The 27,908-nt window shown below is 34.3% G+C and overlaps 1 protein-coding gene across 8 annotated transcripts in view; it reads right to left on the bottom strand.

Moving 5' to 3' along the window:
* Window positions 1-1,654: 1,654 nt before the first annotated feature.
* Window positions 1,655-27,908, bottom strand: part of ZDHHC21 (zinc finger DHHC-type palmitoyltransferase 21) — a 61,583-nt gene continuing 35,329 nt past the window's right edge. For all 8 annotated transcript variants that reach the window (XM_033123563.1, XM_033123555.1, XM_033123561.1 and 5 more), the window contains 3 exons: window positions 13,110-13,226; window positions 2,465-2,508; window positions 1,655-1,918 (listed from right to left, as the gene is read on the bottom strand). In XM_033123563.1, the coding sequence (XP_032979454.1) occupies window positions 1,786-1,918; window positions 2,465-2,508; window positions 13,110-13,226 (294 nt within the window). In that variant the 3' untranslated portion in view covers window positions 1,655-1,785. The remainder of the gene's footprint in view (window positions 1,919-2,464; window positions 2,509-13,109; window positions 13,227-27,908) is intronic.

Below are 27,908 nucleotides of genomic sequence, written 5' to 3'. Positions count from 1 at the left end.
ATATTAGCTTGCACAAAACCCAACCCATTTGCCTGACATGAACATACTAATTTAGTGGTTCATTAAGCTCCACAAATATACTTCTCACATTGAATTTACGCTGCATCTTATCAGCACCAATACATCTTTTCATTTACCACTTCTAAATTTTCAAATGATAAAGCATTTTAATCAAAACATGAAAGACATGGTATTCATATCTCTGAGAACAGCTTATTCTATTATTTTAGAAGATATTTACAATTTCTGAAAGAACTAACTACAGTTGGCTGACAGTGGTAACCTTCTGTTTCATGATTTCTCAGGTATGATTCCCTACTATCAAAACCAACGAAAAGGAAACTATAGATATGTTCCAAGAACAGTAGATCCCCTTCAATCTTTTCTTCAAAGGAAAGACTTTGAGTACATAAAATTTTTTAAAAGATATATGGATTTTGCAGTATTCTAATGGAAAAAAATTTTAAAGCTGAATTTTTTCAAAGCATGCTAAATGTCTTTTCACACAAATGTTCTATCCTTTCCAAAAGCCCACCACTGCTAGCAATTTAAATTTGTAGAAGACTAATGATAAATATAGATCATTATATTTTCTTATTTTAAGATCATTTCCTAACATTAGGTACTAAAAAAGGTCTTTCAATCCAATTTATAGTTGACCAATTAAAATTTAATTTCAATTTGGGTGAAATAATAAAAGTTATTTACTTGCTTTTACTGGTAATTTCCCATAGATAAAATTTCAGTATTAGTTGGCCAATATTTATTATATATAAACTATCAATGTTTAATTTTAGATCTACTGGTAGGTAAATAAAAGTTAAAAGTATATATATTCTTTTCAAAAGCACAATATTCCTCTTTATACTGTACATTACATATTATCTAGTCATACTAGCATTTTAAAAACACACACATTCTCGTATAACTGCACTAGAAAAGGTATTTATGGAATTATTGCAAATTCGCTATCCTTTTTTCTCATCAAAATCTGAGGGTAAAATAGAAATACATGCCCACTTAGTCTAAATTTTCTCCTTGGAGCAAATATATTAACAACAACCAATAATTACAACAGTACAGGGTAAAGAAATGGGAAAGTTAACATGGAAAAAAATTAATCTTTCCTTTAAAATAAGGTAGGTAGTTGGTGCTTTATTTTAGCGGTGTTTTTATTTTGTTTTTGGTGAAGAGAAAAACGTTAAAAAGCTACTTCTAAGAAAACACTGCCCTTTTTTTGCTTTTTTTTGTTGTTGTTGTTCAATCCTATGCTGCATATAAAAAAATCCTGCAGCACATACAAAAGGAAATATTAATGTATTTTAAATTGTATTTGAAAAAGAAAATTTGCATAAAACCTGTAAAATGTTTTGCAAAACCTGAAGAATTAAGATTTGGTTAGTACTGCTTCAGAGTGAAAAATTTAAATAAACATCTGAAATTTCCCATAAATTAAAATCAGTACCATTGTCAGTACTCAAAGAAATTATGTACAATTATTTTATCCCAATCACTGCCTTTTGAGTTTAATAACAAAAGCGTTTACAGAAATCCCTGTGGAAAGCTAATTTGAAAGTAAACATGCTTTAAAACTTAAATATAGATCTTGTATTAGTCCCACAACAGGATCAAGATCACTATTAAAATTAAGCCTGGGGCACATTATGATGCCTAAGATTGGTGGGTGGATTTTAATTGACTTGAAGACTGTCATCCTTCTATTATCAGAAAACCTGTAACGCATTTCCAGCATGGAGGACCCATCTGTGCCCACCATCCATCTGTTTAGACGTGATTGGCAAAGTGGTAGGGAACTCGCAGTGGTTGCCTCTGCCTGAAAGGGATAAACCACAGGATCTTCCAACGAGTGCCAAAAACTTCTGAGAAGGTCTGCTGCCATGGCTTTCGGGGCCTCGATCTACAGAAGACAGCATTATTAGTGAAAGACAGCACTCCCAGGGTGCACTTCAGTCAGCTAAAACAATACAGGTTGGCTGGGGATCCATTACTGGACTCTGATGAATTGTGTCCCAGCATCACAAATACAGCTTTTCTTTCATTATGGCATGCAGCTGAGTTTTAACTCTGGATAGCAGATATTGTATCTGTGTCGTCAATCAACCGAGGGTAACTTTTGAAGCAGAGGAGAATCTCAGGATTAACAGAATGTGTGTCAACAACACAGTAGCAAATCTCTTTTGATGTACTTTCAGGACAAATAATTTAACTTACTTTAGTTAGACAAGGAACAAGAATGATCACTACTTATTTTGTTTGAAAACTACCATGTCTAGAAGACCCCTACTGTAAGACTGGGTTCTGCCTGTCTGGCTCAGGTCTTGGACAAGGCACCAGGAAAAAGCCATCACTATACTGTCTTTCCACTACATATGCACATTTTTCAAATGTGGCCGGTTGTTTCCATTTTTAGTAAGAACACTACAGATGTCACTTTTATACTTACATTTCTTCACAACAGTTTGACATCTTTTCAATAGATGTTGTATCCTATTAAAAATTAAAAAAAAAGTTATACTCAGATGTAACAAAGTTATCAAGGCTTTATTCTGTATTAATTTTACAATGTTTTTAATCATATTCAGAGAATATTCTAAAGATTGAAACCGTTTACATATGTGTACTAAGAATTGTAAACTATCTACATACATTGCTGAAGTTCCCATGAAAATAATAGACTCAACATTACATTGTATAAAAAAAAATTCAATTATAAAACCTCGCAAAAAATGTAGGAGTTTCATTAAAATATAACCTTTTATTATACTCTCTTCCTTGATAATTCTTTTAAAAGTCTAGTATCTATTTTTAATTCAACTGTCAGTGAACATGCATTAAAAAACAAATACGAAAATGACAAAATAAAGACACTAATGAACACAAAACTGCCAAGAGCCAAAGAACACTACTGGTTCTGGATTTCTGTAAACAAACGCAAATTCAGCAAGGCAATCTATGCATTTGCCATACTACATCTAGTACTCTGAAAAGTAAAGTGAACTGATTAGTGTTCTTTGGCTAAAAACTATTTCCTTCTTTTCAATACAATAATGAGTCTCTTGATAATAATACAATTTATGCGTTTTTTTAATAAGGTTCTAACAAATATATAAGAAAAACAATTCAATAAATAAAAGATAGTTTCTAGACATTCTGATTTAATTCATGTTAACAGAATATCTATCATTAGATTGAGAAACTGTGATAAGTAATATATAATCAAATTACATAAACTTATTTTAGATATATATTTAAATTTTAAATATACTTTAAAGTAGTACAAAAGAAAAGATATTATTTTAAATATACTAAAAAGTTAGAGAAGTTTTTCTCCTCTTATCCTTTCCTAGCTTGCTCATATATGGCAGGTGAGCTGTATTGTTATTTAGCAGTAATATTTACGCAAATATTTGTGGCTTCAACTCCAATCCCAAGACCTTCTTTGGTTGTAAAACTTCCCTCCAATGACACTAATTAAAAGAACCTTTACTTTAAAAGCCTCCTTATAGAAGTTACATGAATAGCTCATAATATTAAATTCTTATATATGAGCAGTTGAGTAACTAGTTAGCCCACATATGGGAAAACAAATTTTTTTTTTTTAAATTTTTAGATGACTAGTCCCCAGTAATAGAGTTGCATTTCCAAATTACCCAGGAATTTGGGAGAAGTTTATAGATTAGCTACATATTCTATATAAACTAGCTATCCTATCATGCTTTGAAATTCATAGTATCCAATGACAATTGCATTTATAATTAACCTTTCTTGATTCTGTTGCATAATTTCCTCAAAATAATGTTTTACTCTGTGAAAACACAATCTGCAAATACATGACAACATTGATTAGGAACTTAGAGGAAAGCCTAGCCTCTGGTTTCACATCTGTATAGAAAGTGAATGAAATAATTTTAGTGATGTCTTAGAACTGGTGAGTGGCAGGTTGTTCTAAAACAAGTAAGATAGACTGTGCAAATATACAAAGGAAAAGACAGGACAGAAGTCAGGAAGTGCTATTAGCAAAGGTATATATAAATGGCCTAACACTGCAGTTGTGAATATAATACTTAAAAACTAGAAACTATTATAGGATACAGAAGCAATTACAAGGTCAACCTACTTTAACTGGCCAATATTACAGGAAATTTTTACTATGCAGAAATTTACAACTTGATTACAACTTTGAGGAACTTATTTGTGGCAATAAAAGAATGAATTTTGAAAACTTCAGATTTCAACTTCCTAAGGGAAAACCTTTTATTTTCAAGTGCTTCTGACATCTTTCTAAATATGGTTCAAGAAAAAAGTAGAATACTACTTATTAAGCAATCATAAACAGATGGTTATTTGGTTATTCTATCAGAGGGTGTGATGTTTACCATGACTTAATGAACACGATTTGTGAGGGTAGCCAAATATAGCTATTTTTTCCCCTCTAGAAATGACAAATGCTTATCTCTCTGAAACTCTGCTATCCAAATATTATTATGATGCAAGAAAAAAGTACAATTTGTATTTGAACACCCAAATAGATAACGAAGTTTTTGCACTGGCCATTATATGTCATACTCAGAGCAACACAGGTTATCATGCTATCATATTCATAAGCACAATGGAAACAACAAAACTAGAAGAAGAAACAGGTTACTACTGGCTGGAATACTGAAACTAAGTTATTTCCAAGTGACTAGTTAGATTTAATATACTTTTTGTTTTGTTTCATAAAGCATGGAAATGTGGGATATTTTTGGAAAAAAAACACAAAATAAAAATAAAATAGATTTTTGGGCAGACAGCTCCATTCAATATAAAAAGTTCAATACCTTCATCACAAAATGACCAATAAGATAGCTGCTATCTTTAAGGAATATAAATATAATTTATAAAGTCTTTGTTGTATACAAAATTCAGCTATCCAGAAAAATTATCCAGAAAAGTTCTCCAAAGAATGATAAGAAAGAAGTTTTCATTTTATGTTGTCTACAATCAGGGTACCTTACCTCATGAGAAATATTTGTCTTGACTATGGTCTAACGATCAAAATATCTAAGATGTTCTTCAGTATGCATAACTAAGAGATGTATGAAAATGCTGTCCTATTTTAAAAACTGAAAGTTCATTTCCTAAAAAAAAGAATAAACTAGAAAAAGCACTTACAGAAATATAGGCCTTACTTATTTTATCAACCAATACTTTACTTCGGATGGTTAATTTTACTCTTAGAAATGATCTTTCAAATTCAGCCTAAGAAAATATGTTTGATTATAAAATAAAGCTGTATCCTAACTTATAAGATTATAAGTAAAATGGAAAATAAAAAGTTCCTAGAAGAAAAAGAGCAGGAGTATTTATTGCCTACTATAAAAATTAGGAGGGGTGAGGTACAAAAAGCAAGAATTTATCACCAGACAGACCTTTCCTGGTTAACAGGCCTGAGAATCTAGTCCTCTTGGAACAGGCAGCTTGGTGATATAATCTATCCAACTAACCCATTCTGCTTTGAGTTCATTCTCACCAACCTATACTTTCTCATAAATGCTGTTACAGGGAGAAAGAGTGTGAAGAGTCCTTTGGCACAGCTGATATCACACACAAGGGGATAAACAGTCAATCTGGTTTATATGACTTCTATGGCTATACTTTTTAAGTCTGGAAGTAAGAGCCATTGTCTTTGGGTCTGATTAACTCTGGAAAGATTTTCAAAATGGTGTTTTTGATCTGCCAAACTGAAGACCCAAGTAAGGACATTCTATCAGAAGGACACATTGAAGACATTTGGTATAAAATCAGTGATAACCTGCACTCTTTATTCTTCTTAGAGGTCTTGTCAATATTTTTAACTCTGTTGCACATTCATAATTCGGTGACTCTGTTGATTAATTTGGAGTTAAAAAAAAAACTATTCAGGAAAGTTTTTCACAACTAGAGATTATGTACCTGTTTATTTATTACTATTTTCTACTAACTCTAAGATAGACTTTTGCTGGACTTCCTAGCACCTCTGATCAACCTACGGAGAGCAGCTCATTTGACTTCATACCTTCCATAGCACCTAGCAGCCAGCATATATTGCTCAAAGTGGGTACTCACTACATGTCTACAACACTGATTTTTTTTTTCTGCAGTCCAAAGAGAAAAAAGTTCCTATTAACATGAGTTCTTTCTCCTCCTTTGAAGCCAGAACTCACTTTACTCCTCATTTGAAATAAATGGTTCTTTAAGCATCCATCTCCAACACAGGACCAGCTATATATCTTTTATTAGAGATCTGACATACACATTTTTAATCAATCGTGGAACCAAAATGAGAGAGAAGGAGATCTTATATTTAAATAGTCACTGAAAATCTCTTTCCAAAATCATTCCCATACTTTTCTTTAGCAAGCCACTTTCTGGCTATATAAAACCTTAAGAAAGTTACTAAAACTCTGGATCTCAATTTTCAAATAATAATAATATTTACCTCATAGGTTTTTGCAAGAATTAAGTGAATTAATATGTCAGAGCCCTTAATCACTCCTCAATGAATGGCAGTCCTCGTTTTTATTGATATTACCTACTAAACACTTTCTGAGAGGGCTTGGAGATATAATCTCTCAATTACATCAGAACTGAACTATAAAAAAAATCACGTTTAAACAAAAAAGTGGTTTTTATAATAAAAGATAAAATGACCAGGGCTCTGGGAAACTACACAAATAAAATCCAGTGTCCACAAGGGGCTTATAATCTAGCTGGAAAACCAAGTAGTACGTACATAAACCATGACTCGTTTACTCATTTGTCCATCTATCAAAAATTTACTAAGTACCTGTTATGACACAGTCCTTAGCATCAGGGAACTTACAGTGTAGTAAAAGCAGTCAAGAAATAACTATACAGGAATATACAGAGGATGATTATCCACAGTGACATATTCTATAAATAAGCCTTACACAAAATATTTGAAACAGCTGAAAAATTATGTTTACAATCAACACTCAAGGTCAACTACTCTTACCTTTTTAAAACAAAATTCTACTTTCAGTGAGAGTTTTGGTGATCAGTATAAGTAAGATGAGCTAATGTACCTCTTTGGCTGGAGTATAGGGAGTAACTAATATATTGATAGAATGTGACAGAAAGAAGCTATGAATCATTGTGGAAAAAGATCTACAAGTTAACTATAAATATAAGATTCACTGTTTTCTCCAATTCTATAATGTTTTAAAGTCAGATTAAAAATTGATGTGGATTCAGAATATGAAATAAAATGAATGTCTAGGGAAAATTACAAGTAAAAGGAAAACTCGTAAATGCTTAGCTTCCACACCAAAAAAAAGCATCTATTTAATCACTCAAGCAATTAGTAATGCTTTAAGAAATTAAAATACACTGTCCCCATGCACTATTATAGAAATAGATTTAAATTGTTTTTAATTACTTTTAATCTTATCAGAAATACTTTTAATACTTATAATGGGCAAAGAGATGAGACAATATACATTTTCCCACAGGAATATGCTTATGCTAAGGAGTGATCCAATTACACACATAATAATTTTGATGATAGCAGGCATTTTTTAAAAGAATGCTTTTATATTACTAGGCAGTGTAACTTAGTATGTATTTAAACGAATTCCTTGGCGAGGGGGAATCTAGTTTCTATAAATTCTCTATTGTATCCAAAATTCAAAGAAATATTATAGCCACTATTAGTATAAGGCATTTACAAGCACATAAGAAGTGACATTTTAAATTTTAATGAGTTTTCTAGGTTTTTAAAAGCTACTGAGAGTATTTCATTTAATATTATAATTTGAAATACTGTAGAAATACATTTTGTTTTATTAAACAAATATATAATTCAGAAAGGAAAACAAAATGCTGTACAGAATTCCCTTTATAGAAATATAAGTGAGCTATGTTCAGCATAATTAGCAATGAATTCCATATTTGCAATGCTGATTTGAAGTTGAGTAAATGAAACATAATTTGTACAGAGATTGTACTAAATGCTGCTAATTCACCACACTGATTCAGTGGGATATTTGGCAAAATTTAATTGTTTGGCAAAATATAATTATTAATAATCTCGGGACTACATTTCTGGGTATATATTAAAAGGCAGGTATGTCCACTAATTGACATTTTGAATAGAAGATACTTTTCACTGTATAAGATTACCAAGTTAAAATTAAGTCACCGCTGCATTTGTAACTCTTTCTATATTTATTTAGGTAACCAGGAGCCCATATTTATGGGGGTTGAAGTGGGGAGGGGTCATTTTCCCTTTTAATTTGAAAAGCTCTGCTTTAAGCTATCTTTAGTAATTCAAGGAGAGTCCAACAATAGTACCTGTGAGACCAAATGCAAAAGCTCAATTTCTTCTTTGAGAATTTAAAGCCTTTTATAAAACTGCAAGTAAATACATCTTCCCGACCCTACCCTCAACCTCACCACAACTGAGAAAAGCACTAAGCTCCAGAGACACCATCAAAAGCTTAAGCTATTACATAAACTCCATGGTGCCCAGAAAACAAAAATGCTTGTGTACAAAATTTAGACAGACTGTCAGAGCAGTGTCATGATGTACAATAGCTCACTGTCAGAGCCTCACCAGAAGGCGCTGTCCCAGCTGGTACAGAGCTTCTTGATTAACTTTCTCCAAGCCCAGTGACTGAAAACAGGGCTAACACAATCACCCAGCACTATTAGTACCGGTGGTTGTCAGAATGGACATTATGCTTGGCTGTGTGTGAACTACTGCTCAGGAAAAAATTCAGACATCTTTTACTACTAACAACATCACTGTCCATTTCATTCAGAAACAGTATAAAAAGGTTAAACAGTCTAAGTAAGGAATCATTAGAATACTCTGTTCCCTAAATTAAGAACATTTTAAAGCCAATTACTTTGAACACTTTAACTTCAATATTAATTTTAGTAAAAATACACACATTTATTAAATCCTGTTTAAAATTAAACGTAAAAATAATCAAAGGTAATCCTTGAAAATTGGGTTTAAGATTAGTTTGTTCCACAGAAACACGTGGTTGTGTTGACTTTTAACCTTGGAAATGACATTAGAAATCCTCTATTTTTAAATTTAAGTAATTTCTAATTATTTTCTCTGGGTCAGATAATCTACTCTTGCTAGCTCTAAAATGATATCAGTTTATCATTATTCTGATTATCCTGTTACCTTCTACTATCAATAAGAAGATGGGACTTTTCCTCTTACACAGGAGAGAAACTATTTATTTATTCCAAATAACAAATAATGGGGAAAATTGCTGAAAATTGATATGCTGCTTCCTCAAAATCTCAATCTAAACTTTAAAAAGCTAGCATTTGTTGCTTATATGTTGTTTAATGGGCCTATAGTCAAACTATGTAATTTCATAGTTTACATAATGAAATGATATTCCTACCAGTGCTTTCCCAAAATGCTTCTTGGTCTTTGGGGGTACAGGAGTAGGGGAAGGAGGAAGATTTCAGTGGAAGATTAAATTTACTGTGTTTCCTTCTCCCCATTCTTTTCTTATGCTACCTGACATAATCATCACTTCTTTCACACTCTAAAGAGAGCGCGGTGGATTCCGATTATGACAAAAACATGTCCAGGTGTGAAACTTCCTGTAGGCAATCTTAACTTTTTCATAAAATGAAACAGCAAGCATGCTTTATAAAGAAAGCAAAATCTGTATTTTTTAATTCAGTTAAAATATTAGATACTATTTTATATAAATGCTAATAATTCATTAGATTTAAAGTTAAATACTCAATGCATAAAAACTTTAAACAATTAAACCTTAAATAACTTTAAACCAATGTGAGCAGAAACGTAATCTGGAAACCTTTAAAAAAAATTTTTTTTAATCCAAAGAGAGTGATGCTTGAAGTTCGCTATGAAAGCCAGGTAAACGGAATTGAAACTTACTGTAATTTTTCAGATTACTGGATTCAAGAGAAAGTACAGTGACTAAAGTTTGGACTAATAAACAGAATATATTCTTTCTCTTTCTTTCTCTTAATACTTCCATTCTTCTTTGAATGTCTCACATTCTTTGAATGTATCTGTATAATTTCTACAGATATCAGATCTGTCCGGTACAGACTATTCTGAGAGGGTAACACATGTACACAGAAAGAGATGATACTTTTGGAGAGAGCACTATTTAACAAATGTGGTTTCTCCTCAGTTTTAGAAATAGCACATCAGACCCAATCTCCCTCTCTTAAAACAATGAAATGTTGTTCAATATTACAGCAAAAGAGAAAATTGTGCAATATGAAAATATTAACAGGTTGGCAGTATGGAATACAGTCAGAACATAACCTGATATTATACAGTAGCCCCCTTTATTCGAATGGTATACGTTCCAAGACCCCCAGTGGATGCCAAAAACTTCAGATATTACCGAACCCTATATACTTGTATACTATGTTTTTTCCAATATATACATACACACATACATACCTACATACATACATACACTTTACAGCTTCTCTTTGGCGTAACCAAATTGCCACCATCACTACGTTTGAATTTTGGGACCATTATTAAGTAAAATAAGGGTTACCTAAACACAAGCACTGCGATACCATGACAGTAGATCTGATATAATCAGAAATGGCTACTGACGGGTGGGTAGAGTATAGAGAGTGAATATGCTGGACAAAGAGATGATTCACGTCCCAGATGGGACTGAACAGAGCAGAAGGAAAAGAGATTTCATCACGCTACTCAGGATGGCACTCAATTTAAAACTTAAGAATTGTTTTAAAAACCAACAACTACGATAAATAACTTTATGTCTAACTCAGTAGTGAACACTAAAATTTTAAAGTAGAGATTTTTAAAAGACCTTGAAGCTTCTGCTGCTAAACCAGACTCTCTGAAGCTATCAGAGCTGCTAGATGAGAAGGAAATTGTCACCCTCAGCTATAACCCCTGATGGCCCTCATAAGCAACTTGTATTTGTACTCTTAGCAGCAATGCTCCCAAATGTCATTTCTAGTCATTAATCAGAAGAAATTGGGGAAATATGAGAAATCCCATTCCAAGGAATATAAACATATACTAATGATTTTGGGAAATTCAAAACTGGAAATTCAAAAAACGCAAGCACAATCTGGCAATTTTGACATGACTTATGAACAGACTATAAAGTAATTACGAATTACTTTGATTAAATCACTACTTTACAATCACTTTTTAATGAATCTCTAACTTTCATTACTGTCAGTTTATTTTTCATTTTTTATTTTTTTGAAATTTCTGACAGTCTGCTTATTTCACATCTACCTGTCCAGTTTTTTTATGTGTGTGTGTTTTTTTTTTAACTTTTATTTCCTTAAGTGTGTTTTTCCAGGACCCATCAGTTACAAGTCAAGCAGTTGTTTCAATCTAGTTGTGGAGAGCACAGCTCACCATGGCCCATGCGGGGATTGAACCAGCAACCCTGTTGTTAAAAGCACCGCACTCTAACCAACTGAGCCAACCAGCCACCCAACTGTCAAGTTTATTATTACAGCCATCCTAGTGTGTGTGCACTCAATATCTCATTATGGTTTTGGTTTTCATTTTTGTGATGACCAATGATGTTGAACATCTTTTCATGTATTTATTGTCCATTTGTATATCTTTTTTGAAGAAATGGCCTTTCGGATCCTTTGTCCATGTTTTAATTAGGTCATCTTTTTATTGAGTTAGGAGATCTTCATAGATTCTAGATACAAGTCCCTTATCAGATTATGATTTGCAAATATCATCTCCCATTCTGTAAGCTGTCTTTTCACTTTCTTGATAGTGTCGTCTGAATCACAAAAGTTTATAATTTTCATTAGGTCCAATTTATCAATTTTATCTTTAGTTATTTGCACTTTTGGTGTCATATCTAAGATACTACTGCCTATGTTTAATTCTATGTTTTCTTAAGAGTTTTATAATTTTAGATCTTACATTTAGGTCTATGATCCATTTTGAGTTAACATATGTACATGGTGTGAGGTAAGGGTCCAATTTCATTCTTTCACATGTGGATATCTAGTTGTCCCAGCAGAATTTGTTGAAAAGACTTTTCTTTCCCCCATTGTATAGTCTTGGCACCCTCGTTGAAAATAATTGACCACAGATACACGTGTATATTTCTGGACTCTCAATTCTATTTCATTTAATAGTATGTCTATCCTTATGCCAGTACCACACTTTCTTGATTAGTATTGCTTTATAGTAAGTTTTGAAACGTATTTTCTTACTATACATTTCTTTCACTGAATATTTTCTGGTAAATACTTAAGTTTTCATACATAATGCATATAATAATGAAGACCTTTTTAAACATACATGTTTACTTACATAGAAGTGAATAAATAGTTTCTACAAATTTGTAGCGGTTGGTCAAAAGGGCTGTGTATTTTAAATTTTGAAAGACATTGACAATCTGCCCTTTAAAAAGGTTACACGAATTTATACCCCCACCAATGATTTATGAGAAAGTCTGTTTACCCTACATCTTCTGCAATGCAATGTATTATCAAACTTTTAAATCCTTACTCAATATGATTTTTTCTCACTTTTTGATCTTTTCTGTTGTGCTAAATCTCATTTAGTTAATAAGTACATGCAAAAAAAAAATACCCAAAAGATTTAATTACTAATAAAATGTTTCTACTAGCAACTCCATTTCTTGGAATTTACCTGATATAATAGCTTAAAAAGGAAAAGGAGATGTTCAAAGTACTATTATCTGTAAGAGAGAAAAAAGTAACTGCACACTAGATCCTGATCAACAGGAAAACGGTTAGTTAAATTATGGTATATTCACTAAACAGAGTACATCCAACTATTAAAAGCTATAAACATGAAGTCTATAGCTATATAAAAATACTTTGTTAATGTTTAAAAGCAGGATAAAAATTGTATGTACATTCTGTACACTGATTATAACTAGTTTAAAATTATACAGGCATAGAGAAATGGGAATATAAATGACAATGAGTAACTTTCTCTTTTAATTTCTAAACTTTCATAACATTTTAGAATTACGTTTATAACTAGGGAATATGTTGATAAATACATTGATTTACATTAAAAATATACTTACTGTGATGATGCCAACCAGCTGAGTATAAAAAAGTCCAGTTATTCCAACTAACATAGTAATGCCCATAAAGGCAGCTAGTCTCATTATGGCCAACTCATGTCTAACAACAAAGAGGTCCTGTAAGAAGAAAAAGAAAGTTTTTTACAATTGCAATAATGATCAAGAATTGAGCCATAACATTTCTCTTTGTCTTAAAAGAAATACTCTGCCTTTGTTTTGAGTTTATTTCATTTAATCAATATATAAATATTTTAAAATTTTGAAAAAAAATTTTTAATTCATAGCAACAAGGTGAAAAAAAGGATTTTACTACTCCATTGTACCCCCACAAAAAACTCCCTGAATCCTAAGGTTCCAAATCAGCCATGTTCATTTACTATTTGTAGCAAAAAAACTCCAAAAAACAAAAAACAAAACAAATTGTGTAGACTCTCGTTCCACAAAAGGAAATTTTATTTTGGCACTGCTAAAAAGCTTGAATTCACAAGCCTGATTCATAATATTAAAGTCCAAGAGATCAAGATACCTAGAGATTACAAAACTTAAGTCAAAGTGAGGGGGGAAAGCAAATAATAGGATTACATGGACAGCTGTCTTTAAGCCCTTTTATTCATCCATCCACCCTCTCACGCAGCCACCACTGCCAAGCACTACACTATACAGGAGAAACATAACAATGATAAAGATATGGTCCATGCCCTCAAGTATTGCAGTTTATTTAGAGACAAAACCCAACTCTGCACAACTCCGCAACCATGTGATTTATGCCGTAACAGGGACATATGCAAGGACTGCAGAAATATAAAGGAACGCGTAGATGGGAAGGAGAAATGGAAATGCTGTGAGGGAAAGCTGATTTTCTGGTTCAGGGCATAAAAATGAGGGTCTTAAAAGAAACTGTGGTGGAAGGACAGGAAAACAAGGGGAAGCATTTTGTTTACCCTCATTGTTACCAACCAGACAGACCAGAGGAGTGCCAGTGAAAGAACAAAGACTACTCCTTGAAACCTATTACTGCAAAACTTTGGTATAAAACGGCCACAGTGGATAAACACAACAAATGAATGGAAAGGACCCCAAACATAACCACACAAACTCTTTTAATATTGATTCAGGTTAAGGCTTAAAGATATCCTGGTAGCCATACCCAAAATAGAGAGGTGACTGAACATAATTCCCTTGCTTGACACAAAAGAACTGATGCTTTTCTGTGTATCATCACAGTGATCACCCACCAGACTCAAGCAAAAATCAGACTCCACACCCAAATCGCTCAATTCATTAGCCTAGAAGAAATTAAAATTCACCAAAACACTTAAGGTGTTAGGTAGCAGTCAAGTATGAAGCAGTCATTTCAAAACTTCAGTAAAAATAGCCTAATGCAGAATCCTTACCACATATGTAAAGATGAAAAGATGGAGCTATGAATAATGTAAAAAATTAGGTATAGTAAGTTCTGCTACAATACTGTTTGAAAACACAAATTTGTTCTAACAACACTAATACATTAAGCAATAATTTGAGCACAAGCATATTGTTTTCGCTTATACATGATTGTATCTGTGAGAAGCCCTAAACACAAAAACCTGCAGCCAGCTAAACGAAGCCATATAGGAACACACCAAACACATTCACAACTTCAATCATGTACCCGCTACCTCAATTTACCTTGTGTGTTCTGAGCCACACTCATCTATCTACCTCTGGCATTACAACTTCCCTCCTTCCATCACTTCACAGTAACTCACACACAACCTTCTCATGCCCACTTCCCCAAGGCAACTTCAGGTTTCTTTTAAGGTACAGTGCCATGTTCATTACAGTATTTATGTATTTCTTAACTATTTAGCATGTGTAAAACTGTGCTGCTGTATATATGAGGTTCCTACCCTTTTAAGTGTCACTAAATTTTTGAGTGTTGTGCCTCCATTTTCCCATCAGTCTGTGGTTTTCACTGAGTGATTTTGCATAGTGGGGTGAGTTTTAGAAATGCACATATTGTGTTATAGTAGAGCTTACTGTAATAAAAATACAATACATGACCAAATAAAATGCATCCTCTTTTCACCTAGTGAAAAGAGTCAAAAAAATTTTTTTTGCCAACTAGAATTTATAAATGGTAAGGATGAGATGAAACTAAAAGAACTAGTGATAATATAACATTTATTCACTTGGTTATATTTACATTTAAGAGTATTTGTAAAAAATACACTGTAACTTAGAAATTATTTTTTATCACTCTTATACTTTAAAAAAAGTTGTATTCCAAGTTTACACATACACAAGCCATAGTTTGAGTCATTTCACACAGTACTCCAGAGCACAGCAGCTTTACATTTTTTTTTTTTTTTTTTTTAGACATAGCACTTTTTAAATCCAAAAATTGGCTTGGGAAATTTTATTCAAAATCGCAGAAACCCATTTGCTATTCAAGATCTTGACTACATAATCAGTGTTGGGGCTGAACTGTGTCTCCCCAAACTCCCCCACAGAATGTGACTGTATTTGGAGATATGGCCTTTAGAGAGGTGACTAATTTAAAATCAGGCCCTTAGGCATGCCCCTTACTTCTTGGTAAGCAGCCGCAACCCTGGCACTAGTGGCAGCCAGCCGCAGTTGGCAGCTTAGCTTTTCCCAGGCACCTTCAAGCCCAGCACAAGTGGCAACCGTCCACAGATCACTCTGTAGCTCATACCAAGTGGCCTTGGGCAGGGCACAGGCAGCGGCTGACCTTGGCCTGCAACAGAGCCCTTCCCAAGAGGCCCCAGAAACAACACACATGGTGGCCAGCCTCAAACCACACCAGAGCACCCAACCACCTCCATAAACGACAAACCCAAAAAGCAGACTGGGCAGGCACCAGGGCCCTGCTAAAGCAACTCCTGCCCCATAGGGTCAGCCCCTGTACAACAGCTCCTCCACTGTAGTCCGTCCTCATAATCAATCAGCCTGAGGGTCAATCCCTCCCACTGATGTACAAACAGCAAACAAGGCTCAAATACACACAACCCACACAAGGGACACACCTGGAATACCTGGCTCAGGTGACCAGAGAGACTGCCACTGGGCCCCATAGGACACCTACTACATAAGGCCACTCTACCAGCACCAGGAGAAATAGCACCTCTACCTACTACATAGAAATAAACACAGGGAAGCCGCAAAAATAGGGAGACAAAGAAACATGTCCCAAGTGAAAGAACAGAACAAAGCTCCAGAAAAAGAACTAAATAAGCTAGAGACAAGCAATCTACCAGATGCGGAGTTCAAAACACTGGTAATAAGGATGCTCAATGATTTCAGGGAGAAGAACTTCAACAAAGAGATAGGAAACATAAAAATGGAGACAGAAAACATAAAACACAACCAGTTAGAAGAAAAGAATACAATAACTGAAATGTATACTTTAGAGGGAATCAACAGTAGATTAGATGAAAAGCAGAGGAACAAATCAATGATTTGGAAGATAAGGTAGCAGAAAACACCCAATCAGAACAGCAACAAAGAAAAAAAAATCCAAAAAACTGAGGACAGTTTAACGGGCTTGTGGGACAACATCAAGCATACCAATATTTGCATTACAGGGGTACCGGAAGGAGAAGAGAGAGAGAGCAAGGAGTTGAAAACCCATCTGAAGAAATGACGACAGAAAATGTCCCTAACCTGGAGAAGGAAATAGACATACAAGCCCAGGAAATGCATAAAGTCCCAAATAAGACTAACCTAAAGAGGCCCACACCAAGACACATCATAATTAAATGTCAAAGGTTAAAAACAGAAAGAATCTTAAAAGCAGCAAGAGAAAAGCAGTTAGTTACCTTCAAAGAGGCTCACATAAGACCCTTGGCTGATTTCTCAACAGAAGATTTGCAAGCCAGAAGGGACTGGCACGAAATATTCAGTGATGAAAAGTAAGGACCTACAACTAAGATTACTCTCCCCAGCAAGCTGTCATTTAGAATCAAGGGACAAAGAGCTTCCCAGACAAGAAAAAGCTAAAGGAGTTCATAAACACCAAACCAGTATTACAAGAAATGTTAAAGGGACTTCTTTAAGAAGAAGAAAAAAAAAGATAAAAACTATGAATAATAAAATGGCAATAATTACATATCTATCAACAATTACTTTCTTTGTAAATGGATTAAGTGCTCCAATCAAAAGACATAAGGTGGGATGTGAATACAGTATGGGGAACATAATCAGTAATATTGCAAAGATTAGGTAGGGGCCAAATGGGTACTGGACTTATCAGGGGGATCACTTCATGGACTGTGCAGATGCCTGACCACTGCGCTGCACACCCGAAGCTGAAGTAGAATAATACTGAATGTCAACTACAATTAAATGTGTGTATACATGTATATGTACACATATGCATTTTAAGTAGAGTACTGATATGTTGTAATTATAAGATTAAAATACTAAGATAATCAAAAGCTCAAGAGGGATGCTCTGAATTTCTAAAAGATTTTGTAAATGTCATTAAAATTTCTACTGTATTTTAATTACATCATAGGAAGACTTATCATTTGTATGTTTCAGTTTACATCTAACTTTTCAATCTTTTGACATACATGAAATAAACAAAACAAACAAATAAACAAAAGGCTATAATAAGAGACAAAGAAGGACCCAGTAATCCCACTTCTGGGTATTTATCCAAAGCAACCCAAAACACTACTGCAATGGGACATGTGCATCCATATGCTCACTGCAGCATTCTTCACAGTAGCAAAGATATTGATGCAACCTGGATGTCCATCAATGGATGAATGGATAAAGAACATACATACAATGAAACATTACTCAGCCATAAAAAAGAATGAAATCTTGCCATCTGCAACAACATGGATGGACCTAGAGGGTATTGTGCTAGGGGAGTAAGTCAGACAGAGAAAGACAAATGTCATATGAGTTCACTTATATGTAGAATGTAAAGAACAGGATAAACGGACAATCAAAACAGAAACAAACTCATAGATACAGAAAACATTTTGATGGTTGCTGGATGGGGAGGAGATGGGTAAAGCGGGGAGGGGTCAAGAGGGTCAAATTGGTTGTTTCAAAACAGTCAGGGGGATGTAGAGCATAGCATGAGGAATACAGTCAATGACATTGTGGTAACTATGTATGGTGTCAAATGTACTGCATTTATTGGGGTGATCACTTCATAAGTTATATAAATGTCTGATCACTGTGTCATAAATCTGAAACTAATATAATATTGGATGTCAACTGTAATTGAAAAACAAAGAAATATTAAAAATGAAATAAAATGAGACCCTTAGGGTCAGCACTAATGCAATCTGACTGGTATCCTTATTAAGAATAGGAAACTTAGAAACAGGAAAGACATCAGGGACACTCAAGAACAGAGGAAAGACTGTGAGCACAGAGCACAAGGTCATCTACAAGCCAAGGAGAGGCCTCCAGAGAAAACAAACCTGCCCGACATCTTCAGCTTGGACTTCTAGCCTCCAGAACTGTGAGAGAATGGATTTCTGTTGTTTAAGCCTCCCAGTCTCTGGTATTTTCTTATGCACCCCTAGCAAGCTAATACAATAGCTGTATTTCTTTGTTTTCATTTCTTCCCACTTTTGGTTAAAAAATGTGCTTATATATAGATAAATGTATAAAATACAAGTTTAGAGAAAAGTGACACCATTCTCTCAAGAATGAGAACATTTGAAACCATGCAGAGGCTTTCCTCTGTGCATTCCTTCCCTATCGCATTCTCTTCCACATCCCTACGCTAAAGGTAAAGGTTACGATTCATTGCTCATATATTTTGGATACTACTGTTTCATTTGCATATTGCAAATATCTTCTCCCACTCTGAGAGTACCTTTACATTGTTTTTACGGTATCTTTTGATAACCCTAAGTTCTTAATTTTAATGTACTCCAATTTATCAATCTTTTCCTTTGGTGCTTTTTATTTCCTATTTAAGAAATCTTTCCTAACCCTAAGGTAGTAATGGCATTCTCCTATATTATCTTCTAAAGCCTTTAAAAGCCTTTGGCATTTAGGTCACCAATCCACCTGAAATTCGTGTTTACTCTGTTGAGTACAGTGAAAGATAGGGGTCTGAATTTAATTTTACTGTATGGATAACCCATTGTTCCAGGGTGGATTATTTAAAAAGCAGTCGTTCCCTCAGTGATCAGAGGTCAAGTGTCCATACATGCATGAATCTGATGTGGGCTCTCTCTTCTGTTCTCTTGGTTCGTTTATCCCTGTACCAATGACACATGTCTTAGTTACTATAGCTTTGTAATAATTCTCCATACCTAGTAGGCCAAGTCATCCCTTCTTGTTATTTTTCAAGAATGTCTTGGTTATTCCAGATAATTTGTGTTGCCATAAAAATATTTAAATTAGATTTTCAAGTTAAAACACACACTCAGACACACACACATATGTAACATACTTTCTCCATTAAGCTTCACAATTTCCCCCAGAGGTCTTGTACTTTTTTTTGTCAGATTTATTTCAGGAACTTCCTGTTTCTTGATTCTATTATAAATGGTTTTGCTATTAACTTCATCGTCTAACGGGTTGTTTGTTAGCATAGAGATAGAATTGATTTTAAAAATATTGTTTTGTAGTCATACTTCCTAAACTTTCTTAAAAACCCAAAAGAATGTACGGATAAATCATTTACACAGTCATATTATCTAAGAGTCATGACAGTTTTATTTCTTTAAGCTAAGCAGTTACACCATTTCTTTCTTTCTCTTGCCTCACTAACTGACCTCCTAGTGCTGTTTAATAACAATGGTGACAGGGGATGTAGTGGGCATTGGTGCCTTGTCCCCCAACTTGGAGGGAAAGTGATCAACATTTCATCATTGAGGGTGAGATAGCTGTTGTGTGTTGTTTTGTGGTTTTGTTTTTTTTTTCTTTTTTGGAGACCTGTTATCTCTTTAATGGAGATTTCTAGTTCTAGTTTGCTAAGAATTCGTAACATGAATGGATGCTGAATTTTATCTTTGTCTTCATACATTGATACATAGTCTTCATATACCCAAATTGTTTTTCCTCATCTGTTATTGTGATAAAATATACTGATTTTCTAATGTAAAAAACAACATTTCATTCCTAAGATAAACTCAACTTCATCAGGCTGATTATACATAACCAGATTCAGTTTGTTAATATTTTGTTTAGGAGTTATTTACCTATGTTCATAATCAGACTAGTCTATAATCTTCTTTCTCTTATTAGCCTTGAGAAGTTATGCATCAAATATTTGCTATACACATAAAATGAGTTGGGATGAGTTCCCTTTTTTATCTGTTCTTTTAAAGAGTTTGTATAAGACTGGAATTATTGTTTACTTTTCATATTTGCTAGAGCTACAACTCACTAGTAAATCTATAAGCATTAATATTCTCTGCATGAAACGCTTTAACAACTCACTCATGATTGCAGGACTACCCATGTTTCCAATTTCTTCTTGAGGCAATTTTCTTCTTAAAGCTGTATTATTCTTGTGATCAGGAAACTCAGTAAAGATGTCAACTGTCCAAACTGACATATAGAACTAATACAATCACAATAAAAATCCCCCACCATTGGAGTTTATACTCTACTGGTGGGAGTGTTTTGTTTTTTACTTGTTTTGCTTTGCAGAATTGCTAAGTAAGCTGTTTCTAAATTTCATAGAACAAACAAACACAAAGACTAGCATACCACTTCTATATAAAAAGAACAAGGTAGGACGGTTTGCTCTACTGCATGCATTCACAGTAGGGGTAGTATTGCCCCAGGAAGGAGAAGATTGGTTCCTGAATGGAAAAAAAACAATCTTAGCTATTCAATGGTTTGTGGCCATACACAAATCAGTCCTGCCTGACAAAATCTTATTCCTTAGTATTTAACTTCATAGAGGGGAGGGGGAAAATATTTTTAAAGACCCTTTAGTGGACTCATGACAATGAAAAAAAAAGTTGAGAAACACTCCTCTACTGGATAACAAGATTTATTATGAAACTATAGTTACGACAGTGTGGTATAACCACAAGGATAGATAAATACACCAATGCACTAGAAAAGAACCAGAAACAGATACACACATATGTGGTTCTTATGACAAAGATGGCACTGCAGAGTGGAAAAAATTATCTTCTCAATAAGTGGTGGTAAATCAATTGGATATCCATCTGTGAAAAAATGAAACCCTGACTCCTACCTCAAAAGGATCACAAAAATCAATTCCAGGTGGAAATATGAAAAATATAATACTTGTAAGACAATATAGGAGAATTATATTGATCATTTGGGGGCTAGAAATAAAATTATTAAATTAAACCCCAAAAAGCACTAACCAGAAAAGAATAGATTGTTAAGTTGGAGTACATCAAAATTAAAAACTTCTGTTCATCAAGAAACACCATTAAGAGAGTGAAAAAGCAAGCCGCAGAGTGAAAGCCAATTACAATACACATAGGCAAAAAGGGCCCAAAGTTAAAACATCCTACATTACAAGGGAAAAAAAGTCAAATAACCCACCTACCAAATAGGCAAAATACATAAACAGGCATATGCACCAAAATAGACTATTTATACGGTCAGTCAAAATACAAAAAGGGGCTCGATACCATTAGTCATTGGAGAAATGCAAATTAAAACACAATTAAGTTCTGCTCATCCCCACCAAAATAATTAACTTTAGGAAGGCTTGAACAAGTATTAGTAAGGCTGTGAAGTAACCTGACTTTATATACTCAAGTGGCGGGACATTAAATCAGCAGACCATTTTGGAAAACTGTTTTAACAGTATGTAAAGGAACATACACATAACCTATGAACACTGCCTCCTCTAGCTATACATCTAAATGAAACACACGCACCATGTACAGCAAAGAACATGAACAAAGCCAAAAACTGGAAACAATGGAAATGTCCATCAATAGAATGGATAAAGAAACTGTTTTATACTAAATGAAATTCTATGAACATTTATAGCAATATCCATAGCAATGAAAACAAACTAACTAAATCTAATGTAATAAAAAGAATAAAATTTATAAATATTGCTCAAAAAGGCTTTGCAATAATTCACTGAGCCAGGTTTTGATTTTTGTGCACTCCTCTGTATGTATATATTTTATAATATAAAAGCCCCCAAAAATGTAATTATAGTAAAAAGAAAGCTGTGATCATGAAATATAAAATATGAAAATACTTTCATTTTAGAAATAAAAAATAAGTTTTTTAAAACACATATAACAAAATATAAAATAAAATTTAGTTACATATGGCCTGTGAAAGAAGAAACAAAAAAAAAAAAGTCAAACAAGTTATAGGAAAGGATATAAGAGACAGAGGGAAAAAAGGAGAGAGGAAGCGTCCGACTGGCCCTCTAATATCATCTAGCACTTTTGGCCCCCTCTGATCCAACCACACTGATCTCCTTCCTGTTTGTCAAACATATCAAAGCAACCTCCCACAGCAGGATTGCTCCATTTGTTCTTCCAGCAAACTCTTTCCCCAGATAACCACGTTTACTTCCTTCAGGTCTCTGCTTCAGTATCGCCTTATCAGAGACCCATTGGCTTATTTTAACCAGGGCCTATTTGCTTATTTTCTCAAAGTATAGAAAATCCCATCATTCCCTATCCCCTTGGCCTATTTTATTTTTCCATAGTACATACTTACTTCCATTTGATATATATTTATTTCTTTATGTACTGTCTTTCAATAGCATGTAAGTTTCTTAAAGACAGGGACTTTTGCCTGTTTTGTTCACTGATGAGACCCTGGAGCCTACAACTAGCTCTAGCTCACAGCAGGTGCTCCCAATAAGTATTTATTGAATGAATGAATGAATGAATGAACCCACGAACGAACGAATTCGAAATAGAAAGCTAGACAAAAGAACACAGTCCCCTCCCCCAACACATAGAGAGACAGAGAATAATACCTACAAAGACTGTTACACACTTGGCAGAGATAAACACAGAAAAAGAAACACATAAGCAACATGTACACAGACACACATGTCACACAAACCAACAGAGGAAGAGGAGGTACTTACATGAAATAATATTCCTATCTGGTAATCTTTTAGAATTATATCATTTAAAATTTCAAAAGGTTATAAAACTAGGGAGTAGTAGGGGCATCACTTCCTAATGCAGCTAAATGAAAATAAACCAAGAGTCAGATTTGGCTACTTATGATCTGGCAAATAATCCTAACACGTGGTCTGTGAATTCCTCAAACTCATTTCTTCCAATAATCTTTGTTTTCTATCCTAACCTCAATCTAAATTCTATGATTATATCTTATACTTCATCATTTCCCATAATTCTACTCATATCATAATTGCAAATTCAAGCATATCATCTTCTGAGTACTATCTCATATCTTTCAAGCTAACTGCCTGAGAGCCATCAATGCTAACACACTGTCAACCTCAATGGGACCTCCAATCTCTTAATCGAACCATTTCACCATTCATCACTGCCTCCCCCCAGTACTTTCAGGCAGCTCCCTGCTTGTTTACATTCCATGGTACACTGTTATAATTTCTCCTCTGATACAGTATCGACTTCATCGACCCTCTCTTTCACCACTGTTCTCCTCCTGTTTCACTGGCTGATCCTTCCCAGTCATCTTTTTGGTCACTCTCCATCTTTCTGACCACTGAAATTTAAGGGCACCCAGGGCTCAGTCTTCACACCTCTTTTCTTCTCTATCTATGCTTACTTCCTAGAAAATCTACCAGGTCCCATGACTTCAAATACCATCTTTATGCCATGTGGACTCTGAGAAGAAAATTATCTAATGTGAACCTTGAGGAGGAATTTATCTTGTCCGAAATGGACACGGATTCCCTCTGGTTAAATGGGCCTAAATTCAAAATTCGAGTCCAGAGACGGTTTTCTGACAGGGACTTCTTACACACACTGTATGTTGAAGAACCACGAGCTGAACCTCTCTGTTTCCTACTCTATGCTCTGACTATTTATGCTGCCTGAGTCAACCAATATAGAGAAGTTCTTTATTCTGTCACTGCCATGCTATCCACCAACCAACAGACTGTGACCTGCCCTGACCAATCAGAATGGTACAAAATGTGCCCTTATTTGCACTTACACCGATCCCATCCAAAGTACAATTTGAAAACCTCATTTACATGAAATTGACAGGTACTGGGAACAACAGTTGGGAAGTTCTCTATAAGAAATAGCCTCTCCTTTGTCTTGGCTGACGCTCTGAGTTTCTACCGGAGGCTGCAACTCCTCGATTTGCAAACTGTTATCTGAATAAATTTTCCTTTTTCTCTCCAGTGCCTTTCCCCAAATTTGTTCCCTACCAAAAGCTGCTATATTTATATCGCAGACCACTCCTCTGAAATCCAGATTCTTATATCTGTCTAGTTAACATCTCCTCTTGGGTGTCGAATAGGCATCTTAAAGTAAACATGTACGCAAGTAAAACCAAAATCTTTTTCTTCCTAAAACCTACTTTTCCTCCAGACTTCTCCATCTCAGTAAATGGTGTTTCTATTTTTCCAGTTGTTGGGGCAATAAAATCTTGGAATCATCCTCAACTTGTCACTTTCGATCTCAAACCCCACATCCAAATCCTGTTAGCTCTTCAAACTATAATGGACCACTTCTCAGTACTTCCACCACTCCCATAATCATCTAATGTTTGGACTATAATTTAATAGTCTAGCAACTGGTCTTCCTGCTGGTATTCTTATCCCTCAACTTATTCTTCCCAGCAATCAGTTTTCTTTATAAAATGTAAATGAGTGTGTGTAATGCTCAAAACCCTCCAATAGCTTCCAAAGTCCCAACCACTACACATCCTAACAAAACAAAGTCTTCACATCCAATTAGCTCATATTATCTCCTACTACTCTCTTCCTAACTCACTCAAGACACACAAGCCCCCTTACTGTTCCTTAAAAATGACAAGCATGCTCCCAGCCCAGGGTGCTGGCATGGGTCCTTTCCTCTCCCTGGAATGCGCTTCCTCTCGTATCAGTGACACGCTTGAGTTCCAGGTCTCTGCTCAGTGTCACTATGACAAAGGCCTTCCCTGACTGTATCATCAATCATTCCTCTCTATCACTTACTCAACTTTACCATACTTTATTATATTCATCTTCTATACCATGTGTTTGTTTATTGCCTGTCTCTCCCAATTCGAACGTAAGCTCCTGAATGCAGGAACTCTGTTTTGTTCGCCACTGCATCCTTAGAGCCTAGAACAGGGACCACTGCACACCGTGGGGACTCAAATATTTGCTGAATGACTAGTGACTTTTCATAATTCAAAAAAATAAACTATGTTTTACAAATAAAATTTTACATATAAAATAGTTTTTATATTAACCAGTAAGGCAATTTTTGTTTATGAACTACTATTTACAGTTTGCTTTCTGTGTTTTTAGGAGCCTGGTCTGATAATTCACAGTATGTGACATATCTGTGATCATCCTCCTACTGAAGGTGTTTCTCACTCTCAGCACATGGTTACGTTGGACCGGATCAGTCTTTGTTGAGGGAAACTATCCTTTGCACTGGACGGTATTTAGCAGCCTCCCTGGCCCCTAACCACCTGATGCCAGTAGCACTCCCTCAGTTGTGACAATCGGAAATATATGCAGACATTACCCCTGTCCCCTGGGGGGCAAAGTCTCCTCCCTCCCCCTACTGTACTACTAGCAGGGATTTGGTTTCCTCTGTTTTTCAAAAAATGGAAATAACTTCAATCACAACTGAGATTAATCTAAACTATACAGATTTGAATTTTCAAAATGCTTAAATAACCAACTTCAAATCCTGAGGTTAGGGTCATGTGGCAATTAGTCTTGCATAAAATAAAATTCTATTATATCTGCATGGTTACCAGCATTTTTTGGAATGGACCTTAGCTTAAGTGTCATCATTATATTTAAAAATACAGGCGAAGAGGTTATGGGACTATTCTGTACATCCATCCTTCTCTCACCTCCAGCCCCCAGGTAAAATGCACTTTTTCAGTCTTGTTAAATCCTAATGGAAATTGAATGAAATGAATTTGAATGAAAAAACAATCACTATTCGCACCTAACTAAAGGCTATCATTGAGTGTTCAGAATTATACATTAAATTTTGATACAGATATAAATACATCTTCTAAGGGAGCAAATTTCATTGGCACCTGACTGATACGTTCATAGCTGAGGGTAAAATATTTCCAAAACATCATTTTGTATGCTTTCCCATATTTTAGCAGTAAAAACTAGAATACATGGAACACTTCAATAAGAAAACAAGATAACATTTTTCTTGCTACATTTATCATTTAATACAGTGCTACAGTATCTGGTAAAAGATGAGTGAGACAATAACCTGGTACCAGGGTTGCACAAAGTGAATAAAACCTTCTTATAGAGAAATAAAAACTGCTAAATCTTTTATGCTAAATGCTACAATATTCATAACTAATTACGGTAGCTATATAAACAAATGTAATGAGGACATATATTCAGTAGACCGGGTATTGCAGGGCAAGGTCAAGATTTATTATAAGGCTTCTGTTCCATTTGTCACTAAAAGCATAGATATATATCGACACACAGAACTGACAATTGTTAGAATACTAGGGTATTCTTAAACTGATGTTCTCCCCTACAGATATAGACTAATTATGTATATATCTGACACTATTCCTTCCAAGAAAATAAAAAAAGAAGAAGATAGATAAACTTTACCAAGGGACAGTATCCCCACTAGCATTTCAGGATACGTGAACAAAAGTGCCAAATTAATTATAGATGATGTATTACAGAATTATACACCTGAAATCTATGTAACTTTACTAACAATTGTCACCCCAATAAACTTTAATTTAAAAAAAATGCCAAATTACCTTCATACTAGCGTTAAAATAATTTTCATTTCATGTTTATCTTAATTCCACACTATTCTTGGCTATTCTTGACTACTCTTGCCAAAAATCCAAAAAGCTAAATACATATTTTGGCAATTTTATCCATTCTAACATGACCATGATGAATAAATGACCTTACAGATATCAAAAAAACAAAGGTTATTGGGTAAAGCCTAAAATATATTTTTAAATAACAGAAGTAGTCAGGAAATTTTAAGCTTGATTATACAAAATAAATTAAAATAAACTACACAGAGATTTACAATATTCAAGCTATCTGCAACCATGTCTTCTGGATATTTCTATTCTTTGTTAGCCAAAATAGGCAAATAATTCTGTGGCTTGGTTATATCTGACATCAAATGCTTAGCAACACTGTTAGATATGAGCTAATTGGAATAATAATAATGTATCTTCCTAGCTGAAGGGCTGGATGGACTGCTAAACATTATTTATTGTCCTCTGTTGAATATTGGCAGCATGTCCTTTATTGAAATTCTCTCCCTTTCCTTCGCCCCTTCTGTCACTCTCCCCATAGTTTTAAATGCTGTTAGTATATATTTTTTGCCCTTCACATACAAATAGGCATAAAAGAATCAATTAGAAATTATCTGACTCTATCTCATCCAGAAACAATTTAAAAGATGCAACTTTAGAACTAAAGTGGTATGCCACAAATGACTAGGTGCATAATCTCTACACTAATAGTCACAAATTATTTATTTAAAAAAGAAAACAACCTCTTATTTTCTCATGTAGAGAGACAATACCGCCTACAATACATGATTACTAGCAGCAGGTACATATTTTTAAAAATATTTTTAACCTACTAAAATGCCTTTATAAGATGTATTTTGACAGTTTATATTAAACTACTAAAGATGGGTTGCCTCAATAAAA

This window comes from Rhinolophus ferrumequinum, chromosome 12 (assembly GCF_004115265.2).
Source record: "Rhinolophus ferrumequinum isolate MPI-CBG mRhiFer1 chromosome 12, mRhiFer1_v1.p, whole genome shotgun sequence".
NCBI lineage: Eukaryota > Metazoa > Chordata > Mammalia > Chiroptera > Rhinolophidae > Rhinolophus > Rhinolophus ferrumequinum.
Note: the sequence above shows the minus strand (reverse complement) of the source record. Positions and strands in the feature narration are given on the sequence as shown.